Here is a 24629-nt window from a genome sequence, read left to right as displayed (position 1 = left end):
GGCTGGGAGGGTTTCTGAAGAAAGAAGAAGAAGAAGAAAGAAGAAGAAAAAGAAAAAAAAAAGTAAAAAAGAAAAAAAATTAAATTACTTTTTTTGTTGTTTAATTATGGTGTTATTATAGAAGTACTATGTAAGACATGTTGATGGGCTTCCAATGGTTTCGGAGGCTGAGAGAAAGCGCGTAATAGAATGTCTTAAAGCAGCTATTGAGAGGAGAGTTGCTGAGGTATAATAGATAAGAAGAAAGACAAATTCGTATAAAACTAAAAGTTGAAATTTACTTGTTAACAGTCGCAGAAGTGATTTTTTGAATAAGAGTGTACATAAAATATCCAATCTAATCAAATTCGAACGATCCAATTCAATCCAATCTGCAAAGTGTAAATATCCACATGTGCAAATTAGATTGGATTGGAAAATCTAAAATTCGTACATGTGCTTTTACAGATTATATTGAATTTGAGTTATTATGCAAATTGGATTGAATCCAAAATATAAAATCCGCACTTAGTGCGAATTGAATGCACTGTAGTGCAAATTAGATCGGATTAACAACTCTTCTTTTGAAATTTAAGAAACCCAAAAACAGCTTTTACAAGCTCGGACAACCAGGACCATTGTCTAGACTAGAACGAAGAAACATCTCTTTTTTTTCAACTTGTGTTTGTTTAGTTGGCTATTCTCTTAAACACCAAAAATATAAGAGTAGGTATGCCCAATTCATGCTTGGTTGAAAGAGCACGCCAGCATATATGGATTAAGAGAAAGAGCACAGTTATCTCCAAATTTTGGCATTTTTACTAGTTACAAACAATTCAACCCTAATTTACATGTCCAACTGTGAAGGTAGAAGTACAAGCATTTCTTTTCCAAGTTAATGGATTGAACAAAATAGGGCAAACTAGTAAGCTTCGAGAATGCATCGGATTACATTGTCGACTACTTCGAATCCTCCTCCTACTCTTACATTACATGACAATATGTAGAAGCATTCTAAGATTTAACAGAAGGGTGATCCTTCCATCTAGGTATACCAGCAGTAAATGCCTTTTGTAAAACATCGATTCGCTCTTCTAAAAGAATCTCTTCCATTTCCTCCATTTCAGCATGCTTCTTCTTCATCATTACCTCCAAGTCTTCAAAATGCTTGATTTTGCAATTCAACTTCTTCATCTAAGAAAAATATTCATTCACATGATTAACCTTGTGTGGCCTGATATTGGGAAAGAATGAAGAAGTAATAAACAAAGAAAATTGTGTCACCTCAGTCCCAATTATAGTTGCCACTAGATGCTCCATCTCCCTTTCTTCTTGATCAGCCAATAATTTTGCACGAGCAGCAGCTGCACCAAGTGCCGTTGCGACAGCCGTTCTAACTTGCAATGTCAATGGTATATCATCTTTCTCAACTGACTTGCCCTGATTATCTGTAGATATATAAGATACATAAATATGAAGAAGCTAGTAAACAATGGCTAGTACCTTAAATGAAATAATAAACCAGCTAAAAATATAAAAAGATGATGTCTTCTTGTTCAAGAAATTAAAACTACAACAATGGAAATACGTGTACAAAAAGACAAACAAAATAATTATCGAAGAAAATAAACTAACCAGTTCATTTTGCTTGGTTGAGTTAAAAGTATCTACCTGATTGAGTAGGCCCTCCTTCCATCATTGCATCTTCAACCTCCAAGACCCTGATGAGTATAAGATACTAAAGAATTTTAGAATTGCACTACTATGACCAAATAAACAAGTAATGTTAACAGAATGTATATAACCTTTCGGTATCTGGAATCCGAGTGTGTAGCTCATTAGTTACCGAATCATCATCACCGTAAAATAACTCCTTTGGACATGAAATCTCCTCACACAAAGCAGTAACAGCAGCCTCAGCTGCAGCAGCAGTGATATGGGGTCCAACCTCGGTTGACAAAAGAGCTACCTAATAGAAACACTATTAACTTTAGTATACAAATCTTTGCATAATGTTACTAGGCAGTTAAATTAAAAAACACACGTGCACATTAATACATAAACCCACAGTCCAGTAAGCATGAAAAACTAAGACACAGGAGTGTGGAAATACTTCAAAGTTCATAATGCTAACCATTACTACATTTCGGAGTGGAATATTAATTATTTCATAACACCAAAATTACTAAAGCAAGCTTATTTTGCTGAAGATTTATGAGACAATTAATTCGGCAATGTATGGTCATCAAAATTCAACTAAACGAATAAAGAAAATCAAATATTCACCCCCATAAGGACATATAGCTGTTCAATAAATTCTGGAATGACATATTTCAAGACACCTAGTAACCTACCTTTTTCATCAGTGAACCACCAAGACCTGATAAGGAATCGATTCGTTGTCTTTTAAGAGGAGGTACATGTTCCACGGTATCTCCATTCTGTTCACCCGCATTTATCTTCTCATCTTGTTGTTCCCCAGTTTTGACAATTTCTTCATTCTCGGATGAGATTAATTCAACCTGCTTCGAACTGTTCAAGTTGCCATTGACATCATTGGAATTAACTTTTTTATTGGTAGCAGAAGCAGAGCCCAAAATCTCCCCAAGAGGTAGCTCAATGAGTTTAGCAATGCAATCAAGTTTGTTCTTGGTGGGAACATTTTGAGCAACAAGTTCCCAGTCATCCCCATACTTCATAACAGATTCTAAGAGAAGCAGTGTTTCAGACTCATTCCAGACAGCTTCATGATGACCGCTGTCTTGATTGGACTCAATAAAGGTGTAATCTTCAACTGACTTATTCTCCCCGTAACTTTCATTTTTGAAACATTTAGTGCAAATCAAGAAATCGCCCTGCTCAAGTTACAACTACAATTAAATAATGAATGGAAATTCCTTCAAGAAATAGTACACTACAGTAACTAAACAACAAAGAAAAACAGGGAAAATGAGAAAATCTAAACATTCTACAAATAGTTTATGGAAACCATTTTATAGTACATTTTCACACTGTTCGAATCATAAACGCAAAATCACATTTACAAATTTAAGCATTCATGAAAAGCTTATTCATTTCCACACACATAAAAAGAAAATGTGAAAACTCTGACCACAAAGCAGACTTCTCAACCTACTGTCTAACACTCTACTTACCTTTTTAACTATCCTAAAAACAGAACTAACAGGCAAGAAGATTCTCTTCACCAAATAACATCATAAGTTCTGTAGTTAACTATACTCACAAAACAAATTTCTGGAGATGGGTTACAATTGTTTTCTAATAATTTTCACAGGACTCTGAAATACACACTTCTATCTAATATATATATATATATATATATATATAACAGGCCTTAAACTAATCAAAGGGAGCACACTTTTACTGAGCAAAGCATAAATTTACCTTGGTATACTTATAGTATCCAGAACCAGAAGGACAGCGATCACCACAGTTGCCACAAACCAGCTCCTTCTGTTTTATTAAATCAGCAAAATGGTTTGTATAGGATGTAAGAGGAGGCAATTTAACTCCATAATGAACCGGTTCCTTCTTATTATTCCCCGTAGTAGCTTGAGCTGTAATGGGTTTGATCGAATTGGGCATTGCAACCACTCGAATCCCATTTGGTACTCCTTCTTCGGTCTTAACCTTAGACCCCTCTTCAACCAAAACCTCAGAACCATCTTCATCACCACCCGAAGATGATGCACCAAAATTAATCAAACCCCACTTCTCAAGAAAAAGAAAAACCCTACGGAGCAAATTAACATCACCCACCAGAGATTTACGAACCTCAGTGAACGTAAGCCTTCTAGATGGATCTTCCCTGTACTTGTTGATAATGAAATCCCTATACTCTTTGTAAATTTTTGGGGTTCTTGAGAATGAGCTTCCATCAAAGAACTCTTTCAGATAAATTCTCTCAGTGTCATGGATTTCGTCCCACAAAAACCAACCTTGAACAGAAATTGAAACAATTTACTTGGGAATTTTTTAACTCAGCTAATATTAAGTAGTAGATTTTCGGAGGGTTTTAGAGAATTGACTTACTGGAGTGGCTTGGAATGGTGTAGAGGTCGAGCTCCGGTTGTTCGGGTCGGACATGGTCCGGTTGCTGTTCCATCTCAGGAACGGACCAAGCTGAATCGTTGAGTCGGCCGATTTAACTCTCCGGTGGTTGCTGTTATATATATATATATATATATATATATATATATATGTTCTTTCAAATTAGTTATAGTTTTTTTTAGGGTTTTGTATATAATGAATAAGGTTTAGGAATTTCAATTGTGTATTCAGATTTCATTAAACAAAATAATTTTTTCAAGTTGAAAATTAAAAGAAAAAAAAATGAACTCTAGAAAAATTTATATTGTTTAATGATAACCAAAAGAGGTTAATACATAAACTTCTTCCATATAAGAAAATTTATCATTTATGCTAAGTCAAAACATGAATCCCAACATTAAAATAACACTCATAGGAGATAAATGTCTCCTAAAAACTAGACAATAAATTTTTTTAAACTACTTGAGCATAAAAGAGTGTATGTTAATGGTTAGGAGTTTGAGCCTCAAATTATATAATATAATATATAAATTAAGTAATATAATCGCTCTTCGCGCGACTAATTTAATTTTTTTTAGTATTATAATAATAATTATTTAAAAATATTATTCTAATAAATAGTAAAATTATAAATATATTATTTTATTTTATATTATTATAAATAATTTATTTATTAAAAACTAAATGCACAATCTTATTAATTATTATTTAGAATTATTTATTAAGAAATTTAAAATTTATTATATGTAGTATTTTAAATTAATTTGTTAAAAGAAATTATTTTTATAAAAATAAATAAATAAGGTGGTATAGAAAAAAATTATGGTATTTTCCATAAAGTATTATTTTTATATCTCGATCATTCAAAACTATTGTTATTATTGTATCTCACTTGTTGTCTCATTGTATCTCACTTATTTTCATTACCATATCTCACTCGTTATCATCAGTATATCGCATCTCTTGTCATTACCGTAGTTCACTTGTAGCTGTCACTATTGTATTTTTCAAATTTATATCTGAATTTCATTCAAATTTTAAACATTTTTAAGACACATTAGAGAAAATTCATTATTTGTTCTTTTATTATTAATTAATATGTTTTGAAAAAGTTATTATTATATTTTAAATATCTTAATTTAAAAAAAGAAAAATATATAAAAAATGTGATATTTTAGTTATGAGAAATGCTAAAAGACAACCTTCCTTGCTGATATCATACCGCTATTAGTGTAATTATATAGCAGGTTCCATATAACTTAAAAAAATAAGATTTAGGGAATATCGCTAACCAATCAGAAGGTGCCACCTAAGATTTAAGATATTCAAACTCCTCTAACAATTTATGAACAATTTTAATTTTTTAATACACTAACCTTGAAATGCAAAGTCGGGCAGCGAAAGAAACTTAGTGAAAGTGAGCACGAGCGTCGAGCCGTCAAGCAAACCAGACTATTACTGATTCACTAATTCACTGTCACACATAAATCCATAAATAAATTATAAACACATATTATATTTTTCAATATCCACTCATCAATAATTAATATAATATTTTTCACCTCTATACTTTGCTTACCTCCTGTTCAACAAATTGAAACGGATAAGCTAAAACATAATAAACGTATGCCAAATCCTAAACAGATCTAATTATGAAGTCCCCATTTAATTCATATATTTTCATCTGCTATTTTCTCTACTTTTCATTTTAAAAAGTAATGCCAAACACTCTTCTATTTTTCATTCAAAGACATAATGTTCTACAGTTATGGAAAGCATGTATAGAGATTAGAACAAGCCAAAAGAAAAAACACATAACAGTAATACACAATCACTCAAAGCATTATCTTTAAAAACCATGGCTTATTGAGAGCTGTTATTTCTTCTTCATCAAATCTCAAATTAAGTGCAATTTAAACTAATATACTTACGACCAGTAATACACAAATCCAAGCTAGAAACAACTTTTCAGATGGGTGAAATCATTTGCTTAAACATAAGAAAACAATCCAAACGAGTTTGCCATATTTTGATAGATAAGTAAGAGCAATGAATACCCAATTACCATAATCAAAATGAGTTTCCATATAATGTTAGACAAAGCATTTGTATACTGGAAACTTCTACCTTTGTTATGAAATACCCAAAATAAAACAATGAAATCAAACACAAATTGGAATTGAAAAATGATCAGAAAGAAAAAAGAAAAGGGAAAGGGTTTTACCTTGAGAGAGTTTGTGATTTGGCTAGGACTGTCTATCGACGGAGTCTAGGCAGCTCTCGTGGAGGAGGAGGAGCCGAGGTCGTCACTCGTCGTCGACCGTGGTGGGGGTGGGGGTGGGGGTGGGTGGGTGCGACTGTGAGAGCGTGGGGGGTGAGCCGTGAGGTGACGAGGTGGTCTGGTGTGCAGTGAAAGTGTTAGTTTTTAGGGTTTTTTATTTTTTAATTAATAATTTAATATATATAATGTAATAAAAAAATAAAAACATATATATAATATATTTAAATTGTGGGTTGGCGGGCGGTTTTTCGGGTTCAACCCAAAACTGGTACTCCTAAAAACTCTACCCGCGCAAAGGGTACTTGTTCAACCCGACCCGCCCGAACATTTTTTTTTAAAAAAAAAATTTGCGAGTTCACCAGTTCGGGTTATACTTCTTCTTTATATAGATATATAGATACTTAAATAGAAAAAAACAATTAAATTTTTAACATCATACAAACAATCTAACTTTCCATTCCACCAAAAGAACATCTATAAAGAAAAGAATAGATTAGTATCAAAAGTACCGTTTGGTAACACTTTTGTTTTTCAATTTTTTTAATCACAAAATGAAAGTAAAATTTTTGTTTTTAAAAAATTTATTTTTGAAAAATAAAAATGTGTTCTGTAACAATTTTTGTTTTTTAATTTTAAAAACAGAAAACAAAAGTGTGTTCTATAAAATTTTTTTTTTATTTTTTGATTTTATTTAAGTCGGGTGCCCAGTCGGGGTCAGATTCGGGTTCGGATCGAAGCGGGTTCGGCGCTGTGGCCGTGGGGAGGAAATTTGGTCCGGATCTGGTCGTAATCCAAAAGATTGATTACGAAAAAAAACTGTTTAAAAAAATATTGAAAGTGATTTTTTTTTGTTTTTAAAATTTTGATTTCTAATTATAAAATTGAAAAGTAAAAACAGTTTTATAGAACATATTTTTGAAAATATTTTCACTTTTCCACTTTTAAAAACAGAAAACTGATTAAAAAAGTGTTATCAAACGCCACATTAGGGTGTCTTTGATAATACTTTTTAATAAATTTTTTATTTTTTAATTAAAAAAGTAAAAATATTTTCTAAAATTATGTTCAATAAAATTATTTTCACTTTTCAATTTTTTAATTGAGAATTAAAATTTTCAAAATTTTAAAAACAAAAAAAAATTACTTGTAAAATTTTTAAACAGATTTTTTTTCTTAATCAATATTTTAGACTCCTAGGGATGCACATTTTCCTTACATGGACGAGCCCCGCGGGAACCCGCTTCTAATGCGGCAGGGATTCTCCGTCTAAATGGGGAACAGGATAGGGACGGAGATTGCTTTTTGTCCTCGAATGTTAAACATGTCAGGGACGGTGATCACACACCCCGCCCACACACCGCGCCTCGACGGGACCCATTTAGTATTTTATTTTATATTTCTAGTAATATTTTATAATTTATAATGTATGTTTGCATTTTTTATTATATTAGTATTATTTGTATGAATTTTAAGTTATGTTTTGGATAATAATTAGTTCATTGAATAATAATTAATGTGTAATATTTAAAATTTTTAAGTAGTTTAATATATTTATATATTTAAATTTTTATTATAAACTTTATTTTTTTATTAGGAGATTCTCTGTTCCGTCCCCGTCCCCGCCCCATTAGGGGATTCCCCGCCCCATCTCCGATGAAAAATAAGTGGGGATGGGGATTAAAATCCTTAATGGGAATGGAGACGGGGGAAGCACTCTCTGTCAATTCTCTGCCCGTGTGCATCCCTACTCCGACCCCAATTTAAACCTTGGAAATTGGACCCCAACCCCGACCCTAACCCCGCCTCAGACCCACCCAAACCTGGACCCCGACCCCGAACCCAAACCTCGACCCGAACTCGAACCCCGGTCCCCAAACCCAAACCCCGGACCCCAACCCAGAGCTGGACCCCAACTTGAAACGGGATCCAGACCCGAACTCTAACCCAGACCCCGACCTAGACCCCAGACCCGAACCCTAGACCTGGACTCGAACTCCGACCCAGACCTGGAATTGAACCCAAACCTGGAATGGAACCAAATCGTGGACTCGAACCTCGACCCAAGCGTCGGACCTCGACCTGGACCACAAACTAGACTCAGATCCTGACACCAGACTAGACTCAAACCCCAGCGCCAGCACCGGTGCCGAACCTCGAACTAGGACACAGACCTAGACCCTAGATCGGACTCGAACCTAGGACCCCAGACCTGGACTCGAAGCCGACCCTAGCTCCCTAGCTCCGACTCCAGCTCCAACCCCAGACCAAACCCAAACCTGACTTAAATAAAACCAAAAAATGAAAATTACAAATAATTTTTTTTTAATTTTAAAATTGAAAAATAGAAGTGACTGTAAAGCATATTTTTGTTTTTCAAAAATTTTATTTTTACTTTTGTGAATAAAAAATTTAAAAATAAAAGTGTTACCAAAAACTTTCATTAATAAATATTTACTAAATATTAAAAAAATAATTACATTTAAAAATGAATGATCTAAACTGTTAGAATTCAGTGTGTATATAATTTATTCCTTTGACCAATAAAAAAACTTGTTAAAGTCCTATAAGATTCATGATGGCATTAATAGCATTTAGAGGTGAATTTCCATCCCACCAACACAACATCTACAAAATAAAGAAAAGAAGTAGATTAATCTCAAATACTTTAATAAGTGTATGTAACTTTTCATACTATAAAAAAATATGAGAATAATTGTAGGATGTAAAAGCCAGAACCTATCTATAAAGTCTCTATTGAAGTATCACCATTATATCTACTTTTTCTTTAGACCAATAAGATAACTACTAGTACTACAGAGCCAAATTGTCATTATGTCCAAAACCGACTATATTAGCCATACAAAACTAAAATTAACCAAAACAAGTACTGATCTCACAAAAAACCAATCAATCAATATAAGAAATTTAATTTTTTATGTATTTGTTAGGCATAAATTGTTACACTAGACATAAGTATATTTAAACTTGTAGAATAGATTAATTTTTCATTAAATCTCAAAATATGCTTTTTATATTTCAAATTGCATCTCTCTCTCTCTTCCTCTATTCTCTCTCGTTCTTTCAACGGATCCCAAAGCACCCACGACCACCGAGCAATGGACCGAAGCCAACCCACGACCATCTCAAGGCGCCACTCCAACCCACTGACCGCCGAGCTCCTAACAATGTTGAAGGTAAGCTTTTGTAGTCTTTTTTTTATTATTTTTTTTTTCATTGTTTTTTTTTAGTGATTTATGGTTTTGAGATTATTGATAGGTATAGATTTAAAGTTAAAATGTATGTTTTTATTTGTGATTTGTGAATTTTGTTAGATTTAGGGATCAATTTCGGCATTAGATTTGGTCAGATCTGTTATTTGAGCGAGAACCTGGTTTTTAAGTTAGGCCTGATGCCGGTCTGATACTAGTCCGATGGCTTTATGAAGTTGAAAAGCTTTTAGGTTGAAGACTGATAGGGGTCCAATAGTTATTTGATATTGTAGTTAACAAATAATAGACTCACAAAGAGTAAGGTCGATCCCACGAGAATTGTAGTTAAGTACTTTAAAATTAAACATTTACTTCTATTTGGTTATGTCAAAATTAAGAGAAAATTAAATTTAGAAAACAATAAAGAAACAATAAAAACAAGAAGCAAATAAATCAATAAGGAAATTAACGATGATTAAAAGTTAGGGCTTTCGATTTCAATTGCATTTATTGATTATGGTTTAATATGATTCTATTCCTATTACCAAATTCAAGAATACACTTGGAACAAAGAAAATTATATTTTAATTGAGAGATTATGACTAAACAGAGTTACACTAAAAAAATGAAAATACCAAAAAATATTAATGCAACAATAATAACAATAAACAATTATTAATACTATATTATAATAGAATTATTTTTGACTAAATATCATGTTTATACATGTATTATAATTTGGAACAAAATTATTAATTTTACGTAAATAAATTTACAAAATATATGTATATATTTTATTAAAATGTAATTATTCTTATATAGAGGTATACTTTGTTAATACGAGACTTAGAAAATGTATAACTAATTACAATTTAGATGTTATTCTTATTTATAACGGGCCCAAATTGGGACTTGATTTTTTTTATAACAAATTAGAGGTTATTCTTGAATAAAGTATTCTTAGATAAAGGTTCTACTGTAGTCGCTTGAAGCTTCCGTGCTTCCTCCACAAAAATGATCCACCATCAATGCAATTTAAATGTGACTTTTAGTAGCTAAATGAGATGGTTTTTAGGTAAAATTAGTGTTAGGTTAGGGTATGAATGAGTGAGTGAGTAGTTAGGGTGGATGGTGAAGAGAGAAGAGAAAAATATGAAGTTTAGAAGAGAAAGGGTATTATGAGTACAAAAATGAAAGTTTGAGCATTTTTCTAATTTTTGCCAACTTATGTTCAACTTACTCATTATGTCTAAATGTATGCATAGTTTCTCAAATCTTCCTATATATAAAGATGAAGTATAAAGTGGTAATATGACAACCTAAAATTACTCAAAATACTTCTATTAATTCTTGCCTTAATTTTCTTAAATTTTCAATTTTTTATAAGAATTATAAATACTCTCTCCTCAATTCTCTCATTTTTTAATTTTTATGATTAAGTTTATAAATATTATATCATATGTAGATATATATTTGCAAACCGTTATTTTTTTTAATAGACAGTTTTTTATTCAACTAGTAAAACATTCATCCCTTAAAAAAGAAAGTAGATGAGTTGAAGCATTATGTTCACTAAAAATATAATATGGCATAAAACAAGACTGTTTTGCAACACGATGAGCAATCCTAGTTGTAAATCGTTTGACAAAAGAAATTAAAACATTTTTCAAAAAGAAAAACAACACACGACAATCTTGCACCAACATTCTAAACTAAGAAGGCATTTGAACCATACTATTAATAGTTTGTATCACCACTAATGAATCTGATTCAACCTCCACATCAAACAATCCACTTTGTTTTATCTAACTCAAAGCCTCTTTCACACCAATTGCTTTTGCAATCTCATGAGCAACCAAGCCTACTTTACTAATTGACAGAGCCTCAATTAGCTTGACATCTTGATCACAAACTACATAGCCCACCCCAAATTGATTTTCAGCTTCAAAGATGGTCCTATCGACATTAATCTTGAACTTATACATATCTAGTTTCTTCCAATGCTCACTACTACTACTAAAATTGACATTTAGTAATGGAGTTAACCTTTGAGATTGAGCATTTTTCCACTTGTCAAGAGTAGTTCTAGCCAACCTAACTACTTCAAAAGTATTACACGATTTGTTATTACAAAATACATTATTTCTAGCTGTCCAAATTCGCCATCCAATCATAGTAGCTTCCTCCACTACTGTTGCTCGATCCTTCAGTAGATCACATAACCACTCTACAAAATTAGCAGCTTCCACACCAGTGACAATTGATAGATTCCATCAAGACTTTGCAAATCCACAGTCAACAGAACATGGAAAATAGTCTCAGGAACAAGATTACATAATGGACAAATTAAATCCACATTAATATGTTTAGAATTTAATTGAACTTAAGTTGGAAGACACCCTAAAACAGATTGTTGGACTTTGGTTGGGACATCAATCTACCAAATTTTTTTCCAAAAAAGGTCATTCTCCACTAAGTTCCTACATGTACTTATAGGCGCTTTTTACTGAATAAACTCTTGATGTAACCATTTACTAGAACCAACAATCATTATCTATCTTTGTTGATTTTATGGTCTAAGTATTTTATTGGCTCTTTTTCAATTTTTTAAGCAGAATTTTTTGTTTTATTGGTATATTTCTAGTGAGACAAATCAAACAATAATTTTATTGTCTAATTTTTTTAAGACATCTTTACATGCTGGTACGATAGATAATAAACTTTATTTGATGAATCCTATCTCTTTTCTATTTTTAGTCAACTAAATTAGTGTTGACCAAAAAAAAAAGTTAAATAAAATTATGAGTGAGGGGAGAATTGAAAACTAGGGGTGCAAAATGTGAACAAATTTATTTTGGAAGAAAATTTACAAATAAAGAACTATACATTATTTTTTATTTTTTTTACATTTTTTTTTCTTGAAAAAACTTCATCAAGCTGAAAAACTAGTGGTGAATACATCACATGGGAATTAAACCTCCATAATGTTTTTTTAGAAAAAAAAAAAAACGAGAATTACAAAGATAGAAATTATGGTAGTTTTCATTTTTTTTTTAGAAAAAAAAAGGAAAATATATTTTTTTAGTGCAATCTTTTTTTGATGAAATTTAGGATAAATCTTTTTTAATGCAATCTTATTCCCTGGAAATATTACAATTTAAGATAAATTTAATATGTTATTTATTAAAATAACACAGAAGATATAAATTTTCTTAATAAATAATAATGTGTCATTAATAAACTTTAAAATTATATTAAAATATTAATTTTTTTAAAAAAAATTCTTCTAAATTAATAATTATTTGTTTACTTCTTTCAAAAAAATACTATCATTCACGTGCTCAAATGTATTTAAAAAAAATAAATAATTATTTTCCAAATAAAATATCACAACATTTTTCAGATTTTTTGTTTAGCTTTTCTTTTTTTTCTTTTACGCTAGGGTTCATGTTTTTTAATAATGATTTTTTAACACTATTTAAACGAAAGAAGAAAAAAAACGTGCTTTCTTAAATCCTATTTGACTTAGTATTAATATCTACTAATAATCCTACTCAACTTAGTATAATCTCTACAGCTACTACCTATAAATTAAAGCAAATGAAAAATGATAGTTAACATTTTCATTAATTCATGCTTAGTTATTAATTAGAAAGAAACAAAAGACAATCATGAAAAACAAAACTAAAGTAGACAAGAAACCACTATGTTTGAAGTTTGTTCTTAAGAAAAAACCTCTAAAGATGCGTTGTGCTTCATTTTACATACCCAAACAAAGCAAACTCAAACTCAAACCCTTAGGAGAAGATGCTCATTTCGTGTCTTGTGATGAACAAACTATTGGAGTTGCAGATGGCGTTAGTGGATGGGACAAAAGTGGGATAGACTCGGGCATATATGCTCGATCTCTAATCTTTAACTATGCCAATGCTATCAACGACAAATTATTACCTGAAATTATTGATCCGAAAACTATCATTAGAGAAGCTTTCTCTAAAAATAGTAATCTTGAAGGTTCGTCAACCATATGTGTTGTAACACACAACAACGGTATGTTGAGAGGTGCGAATATAGGAGACAGTGGATTCTTGGTGTTTAGAGAAGGGAAGTTAATATACAAATCGCAAACTCAACAAAAGCGATTTAACTGTCCTTTTCAATTGGGAAACCATAAGGGGGGTGATGGTCCTGAATGTGCTGTGGAAATGGAGTTGGGTGTTAAGGAAGGAGATGTTGTTGTGATGGGAAGTGATGGATTATTGGACAACTTATTTAATTGGGAAATACAAGACATTATTAAGACAGAACTAAAGTTGGATGATCATGATGATAAGTATAATAATAAGTATAAAGATTTGGCATTTGCAATAGCTGAAGCTGCTTACTATAGGTCGTTGGATAAATATGGTGTGTCTCCTTATGCCATTGCTTCTGCAAAGGCTGGCAAAAAACATAAAGGAGGCAAAATTGATGATATTTCTGTGTTAGTTGGTCACATTGTCTGCAATTGGGATATTTCTTCATCAGCATCCTCCTCCTAGTTTTTTTTATTCACATTATTCATTTTTGTAATGTAATTTTTTCATTTATTTTTCTGAATTAATTGAGCAATAAAAGAACAGTTATAATTGTTTCTCATATACTCTCTAGGTTTAACTGTTAACCTTTCTTATGTAAATTTCTTAAGTGAATTTATATGACCAAATTATATCTTACACGTATGTGATCTAAGCTTCTTATCATTATTATTATTTCATTAGCTGCTAAAGGAAACATAAAAGAAATCTCTAAGTTTAACCAAAAACAATACAATCAACTTTCTTTAATAGCTTAAGAATAAGAATATCAAGTACAGAACACCAAAACCTCTTAGGAAGACACTAAAGTAGTCAATCTGTAATATCAAAACAAAGCTTGGCCTCATCCCAAGGGCCATTGATCTCAAACTTGTATTCTTGAATTCGTATGAGCCAATATGGGCAAACCACATTTACAAAAACCAACAAACCCATAAACATTACAAAAAGCAAGCTGTGCATTGTATATACAAACCCCAGTGTCAGTGTCATCAGGCAAAATGAAAGCAAGAGGTGCAAGCGGAACGAGTATTTCTTAATGCAGTAAGTCACCAACGGAGCGAAAAGGAAGACCTGTAGGGAGAATAGCATGATAGCAAACACATGAAGCCTCGATGGAAGACGAGAAGAAAAAAAAACCGAGGCCACAACAGAAGAATTTAAAGAGATGCAGCTGGTCAAGGTAGGATTCTGAAGAGCCCCCGGAGCTCTTACAGTAGATCCTGAGTAATCGTGGAGAAACAGATGGAGCAGAAGAAGTAACACAGTTACCGCCCAAATGGAGTCCGAGCTGATTGACCTAGTAAGGGTGTAAAAGATGGGAGCTAGAATATACAAGCCGGTGGCGAAAAAAGATATATTAAGGAGATAATGTGAGAAAAGATTGAGAGAAAGCATTCCTCCAGTTAACATAACAACTGTGAAGCCTAATCCAAGAAGACTGACATTAAGAACCAATAGTGATTTTTCATTAAGAGTTGATGTAAGTGTATAAGTCCATACCAGGCCAACAAGTGCAACAATACATAAATACTGAGAGATGGAAACAGAATCCTGCATCACTTTTAGCAAATTCCTTTTCACAACATTGGCATTCATGACCATGTTTTCAAGAAAAGAGTCATCAGTATGGTTGTCATCAAACCCAGGTTGCATCCCTCCATATGCAACTTTTCTCCATTTTGGTCGAGTTTGAGATGGTATTTCAGTAATGACAGCATCCATGGTAATAAAAATACTGTGCTGTAAATATGATCACAGTACAGTATGCAAATCAAGCTCAGAATGGTAATCAGACTTACTGATGCTGACACTACGCTACGATAACCAACCTGCCCAAGCCAAGCAAAAAATCAAGCTCAAAATGATACTATCCTAAACTACCACCATATAGACCAAATGCTCATTCTCTTACATTCAGCATTTACGTTACACTTCAATTTCTCTGTTTCATCATATATGTTCTGGCAGGCTTATTGAGAACATAATTTTTTTTTTTCAATTAAAAACTGATATTGACATTTTTCTCAAAATCACTATTAATATAAACATGTAGAACTTAAAACATAGTAGCAGAAAAAAGACTAACAGAAAGCACAAGATACAAGGGCATCAATGCCCATAAATTCAGGCTCAAAATCTCATATAGATTTCAACTCAAATTCACAGCAGTAGTCAAATCAAAGGACAAATGGATTCTTACATAAGAATTCAAGACGCAGTATGAATAGGAATGACAGATCAGAACTATAACCCAAAACTCCTAAAGACAAAGATATGTTTTTTCTGAAGAAAACATGTAATGGTGCAGAAATAAATTCTCTATTTCTAAAATAAACCAAATTCCACTAAAAGAAAATCTAAGGAGATTCATTTACTACTATCTCTATCAGATTCCTATTTGGTATATGAGAATCAAGCTACAAATTGTATAAATAACTCTTTATCATAAAACCATAAAAGTATATACACAAGAAGTGTCAATTTTTATTGTTCTTCACCAAACAAATTGTATGAATATAAGTATAACTCTCATCAGAAATGAGATTTTTCTCTCTGTAAACCAAGTTGAGCTAGACTCGTCCAATAAGACCTTAAATTATCCGAAAAATATGCATATAATAGCTTAGCTTACCTTTCTTGTGGATTAATGAAATGGGATTCGATATCCGAAGGCTATGATTAATTGGAAATGTCGAATGAAAACCCTACAAATTGGGGCTGAGAATGGAAGAAAAGGGGCTGAGAATGAGCTCAACATAACTGTAGTATGATCTTGAGATAAAAAATAAATAATATGAAATTTACTAAAATAACAATGAAAAATTTTACAATGGAACAAAAAGGATGCATCGCACCCTTATCTATTTCGGCATTTAAGAGAATTTTTTAGTATAATTTTTTTCATAATCGTGTACGTTGTAGTTATTTAAGATATGTTGCAAAATTTTGAGACCTGATAAATTTTATGTGCCGAAATAGGGTTTAAACAGTATGTTGCAAGAGTGACGATTTTATTTTATACGAATGTGATTAGGTTGTTCATTGGATCACATCCAATGTTTTTAGACCCATCCAGGTCCAATCCAATTATACATTGGATGTTGGATTTCTCCAACCGATTCAATCCAATATTGTAGGTTCAACGAACCGAACCGATCCAATAAATCATAGGATTAGATCGGTTCCATCCAATGGATGAATCTCTGTATTGGATGGAATCCATCCAATACTTTTGATCCAATATTTTTTAGACCGGATTGGATCCATCCAATATTTTTAATCCAATATTAATTGGATTGATTGGATCCATCCAATCCAATCCAAGAGTAAAACTTGATTTTTCACCTAAACGGCTAATATATTAGTTCATAATACTACAACCCAACATAAATCCAACCTAATTGCAACATAAATCCAACATAAATTGTAACATAAGTCCCACATAAATACACCCTAAATTGTAACATAAGTCAAACATCAAGTTATAATAATACATGTTACAAAAATAAGAGTACATAAATTATGAGTATCATAAAATCCTTCAGGAGTCCCAACTCCAAAGTGACAATGTCACTCAATTCTGAACAAATAGTTTTTTAAGGTTTGTTAATACTACTCTTACTTTATTAATTTATTTTTTTTGATACTAAAGATTACCACCAAGATGAACGATTTTTCAGTTTCTTATTAATAATGCTTTTTTTAAAAGCAAAGAAAGTATATAGTTATTATGAATTTAAGCTCATAACAAAATTGGTAAAATTGGGGTGGAAGAGGGAAGAACATATGATTTGGATGGTGGTCAACTCTGAAACAAAGAAATGGACAAAAATGTTGTGATTTTTGTATAGTACTGATCTGAAATTTAAAATAAAACATTCAGACTTTGTTGAATTGTTATTTTGTCTATGATCCGGTCGAATCAAATTTATTGCACCCTCATTGTTTTTTGTCCTGCCTTCACTTCTTTAATGCAACTCTCTTTTATATTTTATTTACATGTATCTATAATACAAAAATCTAAAGAAAACACTTAACTTTGATGTCAAATGTTAGCAAGTTCATTCCAACAAAATTTAATATCTGAAAAACACAAAGACATATATTTACAATCAAATATGTATTCTGATTTTTCAACTCATCAAATTAACTATTATGCTTACATCTTTTGACCAAGTTAATTAGACAAATTACGGGACAAAATTGAACTAATTAAGTCACTGGTTTTTGGGTTACTTTTAACTATGAAAAATGAAAAATAAGAGAAAGTTAAAAGACCTGAGTTGCTGCCGTTTGCGAGGGAGGAGCTGTGTCACTTCCGTCGTTGGAGAAGATGGCCGTCGTCGACTTAGGGAGCTATGTCACTTCCGTCGTTGAAGATGCCGTCGACGACTTAGGGAGGAGATGGCCGTCTTCGTCAGCGAGTAGGGGAGAAGATGTCGTCGTCTCCGTCTTCTTCAAATCGTTGGGCGGCGAATCACCGTCGTCGTCCACTCTCTGAGCAGTGGGCAGGCGGCTTCAAAGAGAGAATACGATAGAGAGAGAGAGAGAGAGAGAGAGAGAGAGAGCGGGGGGGGATCTGATGAGATTGGGTTTTGTTTTTTTTTTAAATGTTTTTTATATATGTATTAAAATATAATATATTTTTGATTGGTCAGCTTTATTTTTTGTTTTTTTTCTTTATTTTAGTTTTTAAAATATAATATATTTAATATTATAAATTTATAATATATATTTTCTATTTTAATATCAAATAGTATTGGACGATTGTTAGATTGAATCACTTGGTTTGGTCTATTGGATTTATATGTCATCCAAGAATATATCGATCCAATTTTAGATTTTTAAAAATATCATCCAATTCAATTTTATTATGATTGGATATCTAATTTTTAGTGAACGGTTTACATTGGATCGGTCGGTTTGTTATTGGATTGAATCATTTTTTTTACCGCCCTACATATAAAATAGATTGTTTAAACTCTACTTTCTATATTATAAATTATTCTGAATTTTTAAGAATTTTGTATAATATTTTAAATAACTATAACGTACACGGTTATGGAAAAAAATTAGACTAGATAATTTTTTTGAATGCCGAAACAAATAAGGAGTACATCGGTGCATCTTTTTAGAGGTGTGCATTGTAGAAGCACTCAATAATATACTTGTTTTCTTTTTACAAAACTAAATAATTATGATAGACAGTTTTACGATGCACCCCTTTAAAAAGAATGCACATCTCTATCTATTTTGGTATCTGAAATAATTTTTTAGTCAATTTTTTTCTCATGGTCACGTACATTATAGTTATTTAAGGCATCCTGCAAAATTTTAAAAAATTTTAAAAAAATTAACATTTTGAAATAGGGTTCAAACATTATGTTACACACGTAACTATTTTATTTTATACAAGTGTAAAATAGACGGTTTGAATATTAAATTCTATATGGTAAATTATTTTGAATTTGTCAAAATTTTACAAGATGTCTCAAATAACTATAACGTATACGACTATAAAAAAATTGAAGTAAGAAATTCTTCTAGATGTCAAAACAGTTAGGGGTTGCACCAGTGGTGCACATATTTTTATAGGGTGTATTGTAAAAGCACCCACAAATATATATCATTGTACAATTAATAATATATATTAGGATAATTATCAGTGAAATCCCTTTTTGTTTTCATTTTTAAACAGTTAACTCTTAAAAGAACAAGGTAAATTGTCTAAAAATAAAAACGAAAAATGGGCTTCGCCACCAATTGCTATATATATTATGGTAAATACTATTTTGGATCGTGTATTTTACAAAAGTTACTGTTTGGACCATCTGTTTTGTTAACTAACAAAATAGACCCTGTATTTTCTAAAACGGTAAAAATAGGACCCTGAGCTCAATTTTTAACAATTTTTTAATATAACCAACTTAAAGATAATTCTTAATACGAACAGATATAGATAATGTAACTAATTTTGTCATAACACCTCTAGATCGAATTATTATTAAGTTTTATTTTGACAAAAAATCAATTCAAGGTCCTATTTGTAATATTTTAAAAAATACATGATCCATTTTGTCATTTAACAAAACAGAGGGTTCGATTGGTAACTTTTACAAAACATAGGATCTAAAATAGTATTTACCCAATATATTATTCTACAAATAAATTTTATGAAGAATTTTTTTAGCAAAAAGTCACTAATTATTAAATTAATTGATATATTATTTGTCAAAAATAAATATATATTATTGTACAAATAAGTTTTATGAAGAAATATTTTTAGCAAAAAGTCTCTTATTAGTAAATTAATTATTGATTTTATGAGTAAGTTTTTGAGAGAACTATGAGTAAGTTTTGGTAGCATTTAAATTCTTCTTATGGTGGCGGTATTCATTACATGAGTTAGGAAAGAATTAGTATACATAAAACTATGGGGGAAATGAGCTTTCGTAATCTTTGTGACTTTAATTTGACAATGTTGAGAATGCAAGGGTGGCAGTTACTGACAAAACCAAACTCTTTGGTCAATAGGTTATATAAGGCTCGTTATTTTTCCAGGGGTAATTTTCTTTCAGCATCCCTTGTGAATAATTCAAGTTTTGTGTGGAAGAGCGTCTTCGAATCGTAGGAGCTTCTTAAGTCTGGGGTTTGTTGGGCAATAAATTTTGGTGTGAAGGTTGATATTTTACATCAGTCATAGTTTCTGGATGATGTGTGTTCTTTTATTACTTTAGATGCCTAATATTTGGTGGGTCATACGGTGAGCTCGTTGATGTGTACTGATAAGAGGGAATGAGATTTAGATATTATTAACAATCTTTTTAAAGATTTTTTTTTTTTTGTCTAAGAAGCATCATGGTTTCTACTCGGTGGGTACTGCATACAAGCTGATACAAGCTTGAATATGAAATTGGATTGCAGCTGATTATTTTGGGTTATGGCGCAAGCTCTGGAATTTGAAGGTACCACCAAAAGCTCTCAATTTGGTATGGCGAGAAGCTTCAAATTGTTTGCCCACCTTAACTCAATTAAGTGGTAAGATGGTCCCAGTTCAAATCGTGTTCAATTTGTCAAAGAGGTGAGGAAACTATTTTTCATGCGCTTATTTCCTATTCATTCATTGCTCAATGCTGGTAGAGACTTTTGGCGGGGGATAGGCCGATTGTTGCTACTGATTTTTGCAGCTGATTTGATTAAATTTTGCAAAGGTGTAGTATGGACAAGTGTGGAGAAGTTGTTATGTTGTGTTGGGGGTTATGGGAGGCTCGAAACGATTTGATTTAGAACCAAAAGTATACTACGGTGGATGGTGTTCTTATCTCATTTATGACTTATCTTGTTCAATGGAAGTCGACCCAAAATAAAGGTTCAAAGGCTTCTTTTTTCAGTTTTTGAAGCTGGTGATGGAGCTAAATTTTGGGTTAAGCCGCAAGAGAATACAATCAAGGTAACTGTTGAAGCCGCCATTTTCCGTGATCGAGTTGTGTTTGGTTATGGCATAGTCGCTCGAGACTCTCAAGGGGAATTCGTGATGGCTAAGTCGTGCAGTTTTGTTGGTATAAGCGCTCCGAATTTGGCTGAATCAATTGATATAAAAGAAGCGCTACGCTGAATTAAAACTTAACCATAGCAGAAAAATGTAGCCAGAGTCAGATAGTTTGGTAGCAGTATAAGTTATTCGAAATTAATTACTTATGCTTTCTTCTTTTGGGGTTATTATAAAAGATTCTCGTAAACTTTTTGTATCTTTAAACAATGTTTTCTTCTTTTTTATTAAATAATTTGCTAACATGGGTCCTAATAGTTTTGTTATAGCATCTTGTTCTTTTTCAAATCAAACGTTCAACCAAAACAATATTTCTATTAATATACAATCTTTTCTTTTGACTAATTTAACAAATTAATAAAAATTGTATATTTACTTTTAAAAATATAATTATATATATCCTAAATATATTATATAATAGAATAATAGAATACTCAATATTGTTACAAATACTACAAAAATACTTGAATCTGACTAAAAGGAGCTTGATAACAGTCATGATAGAAGTAGCATGATTGAATATGAATTATTCAAGAACTCAAAAATTTAAATCCTTATAATAATTAAAAAAAAATATATTATTACTATTACAGTTTCAAACAATTTTTTATTTTATTTTTACAAAAATGCACATAAAAACACTATACCAACCCAGTAACTTAAATCACAACTAAAATCTATATTACAACTCACATAAAAATTACCAGAGTAACTCAAACTCTAAATTTGAAAAAGAAAAACGGCGGCCCATCCCCAACCTGCTCCAGACCCCCAGTTTTTTTTTTTTTGCCATCCTTACTTGGAGAAGCATCGTACGAAATATCAGTTTGAAACATAGCTTCAAAATCAATAATTCCAGGAATATTATTGTAAGCGTCTGTGCCTAGAGGATGGTTCAATTACGTTCTCTTGGTTTTAAATGGTTCTTAATTACATCTTTTGTGTGTGTAATTTCATTTTCCAGGGAATGTAATGTATTGACTATTAAAAGCAATATCTATATAAAAGTAGATGTAAGAACTTGACCAATAAAATACGATTGGTTATGGCTTTGAGAAAAGAATCATTAAACCAAAATTCATATCTAGATTAAAAGCATAGAGAGCTAAGGTTCCTTCCTCAAATGGTAAATAAGAAAAAAAAATAAAGATTATCAGGATATTCTATAACAGCCCATAACAAAATGTGCTTCAAACAGCTCTTCCTTGGTCTTTTTTAAGAAAAAAGAAAAACTACTAACTCACAATAACACAAAATGCTCAATCTTCTTAATTCATTCTCTGTGCGGCTTCCTTGGCCAAAACTCTTTCCTTGGCTTTTGTTTTTGCTTGTGATTTACTTCCCATGATGCCACCACCCCACTTCTTTCGGAACTCGTCAAACTTGTCATTAAAGTTGGCCTGAAAAAGCAATTAGAATTGTCATTATGATTTAACAAATAAGATAGAAACTTACAAGCATAGAATGTGTTTCGGGATTTACCTTAATAGCCTCGAGGATTTTGCTGAACTCCATCTTATCTTCATTCTTCACGGTGGTCAAACACAATGCAGCAGCTGTCTTCTGGTGAACAATCTGTCAAAACCAGAAGTGATTAGATGATGCCATCAAAAAGCAAAGCCTTATATCATCAAGCATACAGATGAAGCAGATCATTACCGATCCCAAACGGGATTTTCCCTTCACGATGCAGTAAGGGATCTCCATCTTTCTGCACAAGGCAGGGAGCCAGACAACCAACTCAATTGGGTCTACATCATGGGCAATCACTACCAATTGTGCTTTGTTCTGAAAAAAGCATAAAAGGGATTATGTAATGTGAGATTTTACTAATGAAGCATCCACAACAAAGTTTATTTCAGATAGCAGTTAATACACTAGAATATCTAGATTATCAACCTGCTCAATAAGGTAAGTGACGTGGTTGAGCCCGTATTTCACAACAATGGGCTTCTTGGTCTCGGCAGTTTTTCCTTCAGCCTCAGCTTGAGCACGTTTCACAAGACGTTCCTTCTTTTCGGCTTTGTCCTCAGGCCTGTACTTAAGAAGCAACTTGAAGAGACTTGTGGCTGCACAATATTATGAAAAATGGAGACCATTACAGAGTACAGCAAAATATTATGGTCAGAGATTCAGAGTAAACAGGCAAGTGAAATTTTGCCACCAAAAAAAAATAACAGGCAAGTGAGATTTCAGTCCTGAAAGTACAAATAAGAAAATTAAACACTTCAGCAAAGGAACCAAAGGTAATAACTTGAACATTTCATTTTCTCTAGCACTGGAAAGACAATCAACATATAGATAGCTATTTTGAGCATAATACAGCTAATACTAGGAAAAACACTATTTAGAACAAGGATTTTAGTTCCTCATGTTGAACGTACACAACAGCATTATAGAGCAATGTTTATCATCCGATACGAACAATTTTTGTGTTTTACACTTCTTGGCAGATTTGCCTGTAGTTGGTTCAACACCGTAAATACTGTCTTTCAACTTAAATCGTTTCAATTTCAATCAAAAGGCAGTAGATAATCAAGGTTGTGTAATTAATACTTAGAGTCATATAAGTTATGTACGAACATAACATCAACAATTTCCCTAAACTTAATATGCAACATCAAACACACTAGTCTTATTGTTTTACATGGGATTACCATCCAAGTAGTCATCATTAATACCCACACTAATTCCACCATCATACAATATCAATAACTCACTTCCAGTTCTAAACAAAACAAAGTAACACATTTACTGCATATTTATCATTATACTCATTCCCAACTCATAAAAGAAAAAACAAAGCTTATCCAGACCATAACGAAGAAAATTAACAAAAAAGGGTTGTTGTTCCGGTTCATACCAAGGTTTTTGTCCAAAGTCTTGGTGAACTGGTTCAACTGAGGTGGAACCTTCAACCTCTGCTTAAGGATTCTCTTCTTCCTCTGAAGTTGAACAGCCTTAGGCCATTTGACAAATCTGTGCAAATCCCTCTTCGGTGGCAAAGCACCTCCAATACCGAACTGTTTAGGACGCTTCTCAAACAGTGGGTTCACAACCTTCTCCTGTTTCACAACAACACACATAATTAAGATTCGCAATCACACACTGTTCAGCACTAAATTTAGAGCTAACTAAACGCTCAAATACAAAAAGGTAAAGGAATGACAAAAACAAAAATGGAATACTGATAATTACAGGTTTCTTCTTCGATAGTGCCGAGGCCTTTCCGGTTTTCTTCGGAGGCTGCATCATGGTAAAATCAAAATAATTAATAAATGATAATGCAAATATATTTACAGAAGTCTGTGAGAGAGAAATGAGATTACCATGGTTGATGATGGTTGAGATCTTGTGCGAAGAAAACCCTAAACTAAAAATGGAGTTAGCTCTTGGAGGCAGACAACAACTAGGGTTTTTGTTGAATATATACTATGACTTACTGTGAAGACATGCTTGTC

The 24629-nt window shown here is 32.0% G+C and overlaps 4 protein-coding genes across 9 annotated transcripts; 1 reads left to right on the top strand and 3 right to left on the bottom strand.

The window, feature by feature from the left end:
• Positions 1 to 712: 712 nt before the first annotated feature.
• On the bottom strand, positions 713 to 6408 carry LOC115709682 (SWI/SNF complex subunit SWI3A). Of its 4 annotated transcripts, XM_061111197.1 has the most exons (9): positions 6275 to 6309; positions 5427 to 5524; positions 4033 to 4162; positions 3385 to 3938; positions 2334 to 2834; positions 1785 to 1948; positions 1651 to 1700; positions 1264 to 1427; positions 713 to 1173 (listed from the first exon to the last, which is right to left on the bottom strand). In XM_061111197.1, exons 3-9 carry the CDS (start codon positions 4103 to 4105, stop codon positions 994 to 996), a joined length of 1686 nt encoding a protein of 561 aa, XP_060967180.1. In that variant the 5' UTR covers positions 4106 to 4162; positions 5427 to 5524; positions 6275 to 6309; the 3' UTR covers positions 713 to 993. The 4 variants fall into 4 exon arrangements, with proteins under 4 accessions (XP_060967180.1, XP_030493708.2, XP_030493706.2 ...); XM_030637848.2 differs by lacking the exon at positions 5427 to 5524 and having other exon boundaries at positions 6275 to 6408; XM_030637846.2 differs by lacking the exons at positions 5427 to 5524; positions 6275 to 6309 and having other exon boundaries at positions 4033 to 4314.
• Positions 6409 to 13211: 6803 nt separating this feature from the next.
• LOC115710341 (probable protein phosphatase 2C 55) lies at positions 13212 to 14081 on the top strand. Its single transcript, XM_030638712.2, has one exon. It carries the CDS (start codon positions 13212 to 13214, stop codon positions 14079 to 14081), a length of 870 nt encoding a protein of 289 aa, XP_030494572.2.
• Positions 14082 to 14332: 251 nt separating this feature from the next.
• Positions 14333 to 18221, bottom strand: LOC115711507 (phosphatidylinositol N-acetylglucosaminyltransferase subunit C). Of its 2 annotated transcripts, XM_061111186.1 has the most exons (3): positions 17898 to 18221; positions 16252 to 16337; positions 14333 to 15448 (listed from the first exon to the last, which is right to left on the bottom strand). In XM_061111186.1, exon 3 carries the CDS (start codon positions 15339 to 15341, stop codon positions 14430 to 14432), a length of 912 nt encoding a protein of 303 aa, XP_060967169.1. In that variant the 5' UTR covers positions 15342 to 15448; positions 16252 to 16337; positions 17898 to 18221; the 3' UTR covers positions 14333 to 14429. The 2 variants fall into 2 exon arrangements, with proteins under 2 accessions (XP_060967169.1, XP_030495713.2); XM_030639853.2 differs by lacking the exon at positions 16252 to 16337.
• Positions 18222 to 22234: 4013 nt separating this feature from the next.
• Positions 22235 to 24629, bottom strand: LOC115709415 (large ribosomal subunit protein eL8y). 2 transcript variants are annotated; one of them, XM_030637514.2, is made up of 7 exons: positions 24498 to 24629; positions 24367 to 24414; positions 24032 to 24233; positions 23068 to 23237; positions 22828 to 22956; positions 22651 to 22743; positions 22235 to 22568 (listed from the first exon to the last, which is right to left on the bottom strand). In XM_030637514.2, the coding sequence occupies exons 1-7, from the start codon at positions 24498 to 24500 to the stop codon at positions 22437 to 22439; spliced, it is 777 nt and encodes a 258-aa protein (XP_030493374.1). In that variant the 5' UTR covers positions 24501 to 24629; the 3' UTR covers positions 22235 to 22436. The 2 variants fall into 2 exon arrangements, with proteins under 2 accessions (XP_030493374.1, XP_060967168.1); XM_061111185.1 differs by lacking the exon at positions 24498 to 24629 and having other exon boundaries at positions 24367 to 24420.

The sequence above is a fragment of the Cannabis sativa genome, chromosome 3 (genome assembly GCF_029168945.1).
Source record: "Cannabis sativa cultivar Pink pepper isolate KNU-18-1 chromosome 3, ASM2916894v1, whole genome shotgun sequence".
In the NCBI taxonomy this organism is placed as follows: Eukaryota; Viridiplantae; Streptophyta; class Magnoliopsida; order Rosales; family Cannabaceae; genus Cannabis; species Cannabis sativa.
The sequence above is the reverse complement of the archived record's forward strand: the minus strand, read 5'-3'. Positions and strand labels throughout refer to the sequence as shown.

Coding starts and splice junctions, on each gene's coding strand:
- LOC115709682 (XM_030637848.2), bottom strand. CDS start 4,105: ATGGAACAGCAACCGGACCATGTCCGACCCGAACAACCGGAGCTCGAC. Junction 2,835..3,384: donor GATACTATAAGTATACCAAG/GTAAATTTATGC, acceptor TAACTTGAGCAG/GGCGATTTCTTGATTTGCAC. Junction 1,174..1,263: donor CAACTATAATTGGGACTGAG/GTGACACAATTT, acceptor TATTTTTCTTAG/ATGAAGAAGTTGAATTGCAA.
- LOC115710341 (XM_030638712.2), top strand. CDS start 13,212: ATGAAAAACAAAACTAAAGTAGACAAGAAACCACTATGTTTGAAGTTT.
- LOC115711507 (XM_061111186.1), bottom strand. CDS start 15,341: ATGGATGCTGTCATTACTGAAATACCATCTCAAACTCGACCAAAATGG.
- LOC115709415 (XM_061111185.1), bottom strand. CDS start 24,420: ATGCAGCCTCCGAAGAAAACCGGAAAGGCCTCGGCACTATCGAAGAAG. Junction 23,238..24,031: donor GACTTTGGACAAAAACCTTG/GTATGAACCGGA, acceptor AATATTGTGCAG/CCACAAGTCTCTTCAAGTTG. Junction 22,569..22,650: donor AAATCCTCGAGGCTATTAAG/GTAAATCCCGAA, acceptor TTGCTTTTTCAG/GCCAACTTTAATGACAAGTT.